This window comes from Nicotiana tabacum, chromosome 20 (genome assembly GCF_000715075.1).
Source record: "Nicotiana tabacum cultivar K326 chromosome 20, ASM71507v2, whole genome shotgun sequence".
In the NCBI taxonomy this organism is placed as follows: Eukaryota; Viridiplantae; Streptophyta; class Magnoliopsida; order Solanales; family Solanaceae; genus Nicotiana; species Nicotiana tabacum.
The window spans coordinates 155,008,882-155,018,402 of record NC_134099.1 but is presented as its reverse complement, the minus strand read 5'-3'; the positions used below and the strand labels follow the sequence as shown (position 1 = coordinate 155,018,402).

The following is a 9,521-nucleotide window of genomic DNA, read 5'->3' as shown; positions in this document are numbered from 1 at the left end:
ATAGTGTAGTCTGTTTCTTCTACAGTATGTTTATGTATTCATATGTATTTGGTTGTTTCCAACAGTTCATTTTTAATGTAATTTTACCTGTATTCATATGTATTCATGTGTATTTAGCGTTTGCTAATATATATTTGCGATAATTCAATTATCCAGTTTGACCTCAAATGTATTCATATGCATTCATATGTATTCAGTTGTATTCATCTGAAATATTTTGTATTATATCTGTATGTTACAAAGTATGTTAGCATATATTTAGCCTTGTCACTGTATCTAGTCTTCTGTAAGTGTTTGTAGTTGTCTGACATGCATTTGGCTTTGTCACTGTATCATGTCTTACATGTATTCCAAAAAATCTTAATATGTATTTTTGCAATGTATTCATCTGTATTAACATGTATCTTTCAATGTTCATTGCAGGGAATTGATTTGTTTGTGAAATACTAGCCAAAATTAGCACCCCATATTAGTAGTTACACTAACACTGATATAGTATCCCAGCTAAAAGATAAGCTTACTCCCAATCAGTTCCAACAATTCGGCAATACATGCTTTGGCTCATTTCTTCAAATGAAGCGATTTGATGTTCAACATCAACTCTTCAGATGCTTCATGGCTCGACAGTTAAACGGCACTCCAAACAATGTATTTGCAGTATACGTCAATGGTACTGAATTATATTTCACATTAAGGGAGTTTGCGCTTGTGACTGGCCTCAAATGTGTAGGTAAAGATGAAGATTTTGAGTTTAGTGAAACTCCTCCTAACCGGCTTATTGCGACTTATTTTGGAAGTGCTAATATTGTAAAGAAGAAACACTTGAGACAATGCTTCAATGACAAGGCATGGGGCCCCGACAATGATGAGGATGCTTTGAAGATATCTTTGTTGTATTTCATCCACACCTTTATATTTTCATCTGAGAAGAATAGTGCAACTATACCGAGGCTAGATTTTGACTTAGTAGAGAGTGGGCGCTATTCTGAATATCATTGGGGTATTAAAGCATTTGAGTTGTTGATAAACTCGATTAGCAAGAAGATGGATGCTTTGAAGAAGTATTACAGGATAGCTGGGATGCCCCTAGCTATGCAGGTGTGGTTTTATGAGTGTTGTTCTTCTGTTGATTCCAAAATTGCAGTCCGAGTCTGCGACGTGGTCCCCAGAATACTCAATTGGAGAACCACCGGAAATCAGCCAACATTTTCTTATCTGATGAACGGCATGTTCAAAGACACCGGAAACACGGTAATATACAAATGTTATCAATATTCTGAAGATAATTGAACATAAATACATATATAATTTGCATACATTTGCATTCAGTTAGAGGGGAAGCCTACTGTTGTATTCATTGGATTCATAAGCTTATATACATGAATACTTGCATACATATTAATACATTTTAATACATTCAGAATACAACAGAGTTAAATACACCTAAATATAGCATTATACAGTTATGCATTAATATGTTTTTTGTAAGTCATAACTTATTTTTGTTCACAGATTGTGTTCAAGGACATCACTCCTCTAGATATAGAGCTTGCTGTTTTTCAGATTCCTCAAGTGTGCGCCGATATTGAGAAAATACCTACTCCTGCGCATTCAGACAAATCGGGACAGGATACAGATGACTTTTCTCCTACACCCAATCTTCAATCTAAGAATAAACATGTTGAAAGTGTTGGTCCATCTTCATCACCGCCACATAAGAAGGTCAAGGAACAACCCAAGATTCCTACAAAAGAACCAGAACATCAGCCCAAAGTCCCTCCTGTTTGTCTTTCTGACATTGGACATAAAGTTGTGCATGACCATCAGCTCCTAGAAGGCCAAAATGAGGACCCATCTTCTTTGAGGAAAGAGCTAAAATCATTCAAAGAATACGTGAGTATTTACCCACCGATTAATCAATAAAGTTTGATAGCTATGTGTTTTAGTATTTTTTCTAACTATTTTGTACTATTAAGATTGTTGGAGAGTTCAAGTCTCTAAGGACATTGATCAATGATAACTTTAAGATGCTTTCAGACCAACTTCAACAAAATCAGCAAACTGAACCCATAGTGAGACATGATGGTGGCATTGACACAGATGTCGGAGATAATAATGAGGTATAAAAGCAGTTATCATATTCAACATATGTATTTAGTTGTATTCATATATGTTTTAATCTAGCCACTTTACTGATGTATTTAAATGTTATTCAGCTCTATATATATGTATTCTGACTTTTAAATCTTAACATATTGAGCATATTTTTTTAAATGTATTCATAACTGTGTTACACTTAATCTGTAATATCACTTTAAACTGCCGTATTTATTTTTATTTCAACTGTATTTACATGTATTCTGCTTGGTTAATCTGCATTTTCTGTAATGTATACTAGCTACATATATGTATTTAATCTTTTTTCTAACATTAAGTTACCATGCTAACAATGATACATACATCTACCAGAAAACTATTTCAGAGGTACCGTCCATCATACCATCTACCACAAACCAAGAGGATGTATCTAAAGAATTCTATGTTTCTCAATTTGAACTGGACGATAAGTTTCTACCCAGTCAAATTCCAGAAACTAGAATAGTTGTTCACGCAAGTGCAAAAAAAGATGAAGCCACACCAGTGCAACCTCAACGAAATAGGCGACCAAGTAGATGGAACTCTTCGCCTTATCAGTCTAACTTCGACTCAGGAGGTAAGTGATTTTACAAACGTAATAATCAGCATTCATCGTGATTATTTACAGCATGTTCTATTTACAGCATGTTCCTCTGTAAAGTTGACACCCATCTTTAAAAAAAGACACCCGTTTGAGGAAGATCCAATAACGGGTCCACATCCTATGTTACTCATTCAAGAATATGACAAGTGGGTTCGTGAAGGTCTTCTAGCAAGACATGATCAGAAGTGAGTTTTCCCCCGTTCATTGTATTATGTTTTCATTTTTTTATGGTATGTACATGATGAGTTTTATATCATACTTGTAGAGGTAATCTCGACGACCATTACAAGAAAAACAAGTCTATACTTCACATTCCATTGGATTTTGGAGTTGATCAAGTTGATTCCAAAAACTGGTTTTACCTTCTATCTATTTACGGGAAGTTATGGGATGACAATGTGAGTCTTTCCCAAAAATGATAATCTTATCTTTAAATAATAACATGTTGTTTTATTAACTTGTATTTAGTTGTATTATTCAGCTGTATTTTTCTCTTATTTCCTATGTATTCAGCTATAGTCAATTGAATTGAACTGTATTATTAACATATAATTAAATTTATTGATACTGTTGTATACAACCGTATTTATCAATTGAATTACATGTATTCATCCAATGGCGGTTAAATTCAACTGTTTCAACCAGCTGTCTAGATCTGTATTCAACTATATTACAGTGTATTCCACCAAAGTCAGTTGAATTGAACTGTGTTATTAACCTATATTCAACTCTATTCTACATGTTGTATTCACCTATATTAAGGAATTGAATTAGTTGTATTCATTCAATGTCAGTTGAATTCAACTGTAGTCCATAAGCTGAATACAATTGTATTCACCTGTATTACAGTGTATTCCTCTATTTTCTGTATTCAGTTGTATTCAACTTTTTTTAGCATCTGTATTGAGGTATTCTTATATATTATTTCTTAGTTCAAGCAAATAAACTCACACTATCTACCAACCTCTTTTGTTTATAGCATATGGATGTCATATTCTACTATTTGCGAAAGATGGGCAAGTACAATCAGCATAGGGACTTCACGTTTACTACTGTTGATTGTATATTCAAGACAAGAATAGATGAAATATATGACAGGTATGAAGATACAGATAGTAATGCTAATGTAGCAAAACAAGAAGACGTTGTATGTGAGTATATTAGGGGCTACAGATTACATGCTAATGTACCCTGGCATACAGTGGATAATGTCTTGATACCAGTGAACTTGAAGGAAAAACTTCATTGGGTGTTGGTTGTTGTGACTTTCAAAGATAGATGTATCAAAGTGTATGACTCGTACACGTCTTCCGGTCATGATGCATACGTAGTCTCTGAGATTGTAAAGCTAGCTAAGCTATTACCTCTGTATTTGTCAATTAGTGGCTTTTACAGAGATAGTCAAGGCATTCACTGGTATGCTTATCCCGCATACACAAACAAGGATCATAACGAACCTTTTGAAGTTATCTTCGTTCCAAATCTGCCTCAACAGAAAGCGGGCAGCATGTAAGTATCCAATCATCATTCTTATATGTTTTATACACAGTATATGGATTAATTAATTTATATTCTGTTTCAATCAATTATTGTTTAGAGATTGTGGAATGCATGTTGCAGCCTTCGCGGAGTTTCTGAGCACTATTGGAGAGATTACACAAAAAACACCATTTGATGCCACTCTTCTCCGTCAAAGATATGGTGCTCTGTTATGGGACTATGTTATGCGCAAGATAGATGCTGATGCAATAAGCGAGAGTGAAGCACCTTCAAAGATTGAAAGGCAAATCTCTGAGTCGGAGGCAAAGATGCAAATAGTTTTAGAATAGCTTTAGGTTTTTTTTTTTAGTTTAGCTTGAACAATGATACTGATTGTAGTGGTTTTGGTCGTAGATGCTATTTACTTACATGCTGAAATTTGGTTAAGTTTGCTTGAACAGGTTTTAGCTAACGCACATGTTAGTTAAAATTTCTGAAACTTTATGTATGCTGAATGATTTTTGTTAATGCCAATTTTTGAATTGTATTCAGCTGCATAAGATCAGCTTTATCTTGCAGTATTAAGCAGTTGTATTTAGTTGTATTATTCTGTTTAGCTTATTGTATTAATATATATTATTCAGTTCAATTCAGTTGTATTAAAGTGTATTTATCAGTTGTCTACAGTTGGTATGCAAGTATATTCAGCTGCATCCGTTCAGATGTAACTTTGAATTGACTAGAAACAATACAAGTTATATTGATTAACTTGTATTTAGTTGTATTATTCAACTGTATTCAGCTGTATTTTTCTCTGATTTCATATGTATTCAGCTATAGTCAATTTAATTGAACTGTAGTATTAACCTATAGTCAACATTATTGAACATGTTGTATTCAAATGTATTAAACAATTGAATTACCTATATTCATCCAATGTCAGTTAAATTCAACTGTTTCAACCAGATGTCCAGATCTGTATTCAACTGTATTACAGTGTATTCCACCAAAGTCAGTTGAATTAAACTGTGTTATTAACCTATATTCAACTCTATTCTACATGTTGTATTCACCTATATTAAGGAATTGATATAGTTGTATTCAACTATACTAAGATACTCTCACGGCCAAATCATATATATTTATATATATATATAAAAATACTTCAACTAAATAAATTCATAAAATATTAACGAAAGTCATTCCATAATATATTACTTCGAAAAAAGAATTCATTATAGCTGATAATGTCGAGTCACCAATACATGTCAAAATACAACTATTTATTACGTGGAGCATTCCTACAAGTTCGCTTGTTATGTCCTCCCTGCCCACATATGCTACATGAATGTTGATTTTTCGGCAACAACAATTCACTTAAATTTTTGTCGTGCTTCTTCTTTGGCCTTCCAGGAGGTCTTTTCCATTTGGGTGGTAGTACAACCTCCTCTGCAACATGCTCTGGTATATTCCAGTCATTTTTGTCCGGTAGCGGGTACACTGGCACATCGTATGTCATTACAATTGTACTTGGCTTGTAATAGCTAGAGCAGTATTCTTCAGGCATTAAAAACTTGCTCTTCAATACAGCCCAGGCATGTGGGCATGGCAATTCATCAATTTGGAATCTCCCACAAACACATTTTCTCTCGAGCAGACAGACTGTGTAATTCCTCCCACCATCGTTAACAGTATGTAAGTATTCAGTTGAGGGTACCACCTACATTTAAAAACAGAAATATACGTTTTGAACACATTTACATGAATTAACAAATATATACTACTGAGTTAAATGGTTACTATCAACTTCAAAAATTGCAACTTCATTCAATTTCAGTTAAATTCAGCTGATTCCAGTAACTGTATGCAACTGTATTCAACTGTATTACTCTACAGTCTGCATTTGTATGCATTTGTATTCAACCTTTTTTTAGCAGATGTTTTCAGGTATTTCCAATCAATTTAAACTGTATTAATCACCTGAATTCCATTGTAATCATTATCACATGCATACAGTCTTAATAATAAACATGTACTTACCTGTATTCATCTATATTATTTACTAGTTCAAGTAAATATTCATAAAAATGCATACCAGTAGTTCTGCCTAAAAAAATGTATTCAGTTGTATACAACAATGCCATAAAAAGTTAACTTACAGTCATACGGGTACACATGGTCTCATTCACCTCCAGCATTTCTTGGTATTTTCTCCCAAGCGTCTTGTATGTCTGAGTAGCTTCTTTACGATTACTACAATTCCAACGACCAAACATCTTCCTAACTTCTTCGAGGAAGTTATATATTGGCAATTCTCTTGCTGAAACTAGTGTTGCATTGATTGACTCAGCGATATTTGACGTCATTGTCCATCCCATGTTAACAGGTGCATACAACCTAACCCATTTTTCGTAACCAGCTAACTCTAAGTATTCTTTCACCCTAATATCTACCTTCTCAACCTTCTCCATCAGACTATCAAATTCAGTTTGTGTGTATGCTTTTGCCATCGAGAAGTATATCTCACTCAACTTGGCATGACTCTTTTTGAATTTCTTGTATACGTTATTCCATAGATGCCATATGCAAGCACAATGCGGTAAATCCGGATATACTCTCGATACAGATTTAATGATGCTCTCATTTCTATCCGAAACAATGCACATGTTTTCCCTTACACCGTACGCTATCTTGAATTGCTCAAAGAACCACGTCCAAGCAGCATCGTTCTCTGAATCAATAACACCGTATGCTAGTGGCAATATATGACATGTTTAATACAATTGAATATAATTGTTTTTAAATACATGTTTTCCAATGCTTTAAATATTAACAAATTGTATTATTATTGAGGTACTCACCTGCCCCATCCAACGTGCTTGCAGAAACGAATGTCCCGGTGTAGTAGGATTTTAGATGACTTCCGTCCACTACAACAATTGGTCTACAATGATCAAACCCCCTTATAAATGCATACAATGATATATACACGTACATGAATTCATTCTTTGACGATTTTTCCATTCTTATGTGAGAACCTGGATATGTCTTATCCATTGTATATAAGTATCCTGGTAATTTTTTGTATGAATCAGCCGGTTCACCTCTAAGAAAATTCATTGCCTTTTCTTTAGCCCTCCACGCCAACATATAGCTAACATCAACACCTAGATCTGATTTCACGTCATCAATAATGTCCCTCGGAGTGTATTTCCTCTTATGGTTTGTAAGCTTTGTCCTTATAATACCACTTAAAAGGCTGCTACTAGCTTGCCGCTGCTCGTACACTTTATCCTTCAGCGGACATGTATGGTTGTCGTTGAATTCTCTCACCTTGAATAATTCCGATTTGTTAATGCTTGAAGCCTTAAACCTCCAATCACAATCTTCTGAAATACATATTAATGCATAGCTGGACAGAAAAGTTCATACATCAGACAACTTAATGATTCTGACATATATACTTCATATTCATAAAGTACCAAATTAATATCTGTGTATATGTAATTTTGTATGCTAACGAATTACAATATTGTTAGATGTGATTAAATACAATAAATACAACTAAATATATTCGTATGAATAATCAAACACTTAGTAATATTATAGACATAATATGAAAATAATCATAGCCACTGTTGTATTTTTTCAATAGTAAAATACACCTGAATACATATTATTAAGAACACTAAACAAATATAAATTTTCAAAGGTGTTCATCATCTGCAGGAAACACACAACTACAACTAAATACAACAAAGTTAAACAAACATCAAACCTGACAGCATTAGACCGATCAACACGGAATTGAAACCTTTGAGCTATAGCATAATTATTCATCACCTCTTTCAATGTAGCCTTATCCTTATACACTTGTCCAGCCATAACCTCCTTTTGATTAGTTTTTGAAATTATCAAATCCTTGTGGAGTTCGAACACTCCAATCGCTTCTCCTGAATTGGCAAGTTCTATAGCTAGTGTATAATCTGTATCGGAATCGTACATTTGAACTGCTTCGTCTATCTGCACAATGTCGCCTTGATTTAAACCATCTCCAGAGATAAGCTCTTTTTCCATAGTTGTAATGCACAGAGGATACATCCCATATTCTCTGTTCTCTTTTTTCAATTTTACATACACTCTGTAACCCATATCATTGTGTATTTCCATTGGCGTGCGATTGCCTTCAACATTGTATTGTATTTTAATGGTATTTGTGCTCAAATCTATACCCAGTTGATTAGAAATTGAACAAACTAGATCATTAAAGGAAGCATACTCCTTAATCAGTATTCCCTCAATTGAAAAGTCGATATAATTGCCCTCATCGTTCCACTTTCCAGAATGACGCAACAAAACTGTCAAGCTTGCCATATATATAGAAGAGTTATACCTTCTTCTGTATATAATTTGTCGCAATCGATAAGGAGGAGAAGAAAATCGCACAATATAGAAGCAAGCTGCTCTGTTTCTTCGCTTCTTTCACTTTTCTGTATTTTTGACTTTGAGAAGAATACAGATTGATGGGATAACTTTTAAGTTTGTTGAGTAAAATTAGGAAAATCAGAATTGATTTGATTTTCTTCCGTTTTTAACATCTTCGTCGACCCAGATATTGCGCAGATACGTTACGTATTTAGCGCTACATACGTTTGAATACAGGTAAATATATTTTCAGGAATTGCTGGATTTCCTTTTTGTACGCCGCTAATTTTTGTTGTATTATTAAATACACTACCTTAAATACATTATATAATTGCATAAAAGATATCTATAGGACGTAATATAGCAAAGGGTTTCTATTAATTGATAATTAGGACTAAAAGATGGTGCTTTGTGAAAAATTCTCCTATTTTAATTAGGATATAAGAGGGGAATGTGGAAATGGGCTTGTATTTAGGAAATGGGGTTTGACCATGTCTTTTGGATTTAAATTTAGGCTAAGAAAACCAAATAATACAATGTATCTATAAAGTGTAAAAATCACTCGTAATTAAAATAAACTAATATAAAAACTAAATACTAAAAGTTAAACTAATTTTTGTATTTTCAAATGTTATAATAAAGTAAAAAGTAGGACGAATAGGCTATAAATATAAATATACTAATTGACTTTAAGCTAAAGATGAAAATATTTTTGTAATTTTACTTTTGTGATAAAAAAAAGTAAAAGAGTCAAAACTAGTTAAAATAGCGATATTAGACCTAAACTAAATATCTAAACACTAAAATGTGTAAAATCTCGGGGAGGGTCAAAAATTACATGTCTACACCACTTACAAAAAATTCTGCGTACGCCCCT

General features: G+C 33.5%; 2 protein-coding genes across 2 annotated transcripts; one reads left to right on the top strand and one right to left on the bottom strand.

The window, feature by feature from the left end:
- Nucleotides 1-615: 615 nt before the first annotated feature.
- On the top strand, nucleotides 616-4,569 carry LOC142174613 (uncharacterized). Its single transcript, XM_075240441.1, has 8 exons — nucleotides 616-1,251; nucleotides 1,513-1,893; nucleotides 1,977-2,120; nucleotides 2,470-2,713; nucleotides 2,781-2,925; nucleotides 3,006-3,138; nucleotides 3,720-4,249; nucleotides 4,338-4,569. Exons 1-8 carry the CDS (start codon nucleotides 616-618, stop codon nucleotides 4,567-4,569), a joined length of 2,445 nt encoding a protein of 814 aa, XP_075096542.1.
- A 929-nt stretch (nucleotides 4,570-5,498) lies between these two features.
- On the bottom strand, nucleotides 5,499-8,593 carry LOC142174612 (uncharacterized). The gene is made up of 4 exons (XM_075240440.1): nucleotides 7,998-8,593; nucleotides 7,081-7,631; nucleotides 6,379-6,971; nucleotides 5,499-5,939 (listed from the first exon to the last, which is right to left on the bottom strand). The coding sequence occupies exons 1-4, from the start codon at nucleotides 8,591-8,593 to the stop codon at nucleotides 5,499-5,501; spliced, it is 2,181 nt and encodes a 726-aa protein (XP_075096541.1).
- Between the last annotated feature and the right edge of the window lie 928 nt (nucleotides 8,594-9,521).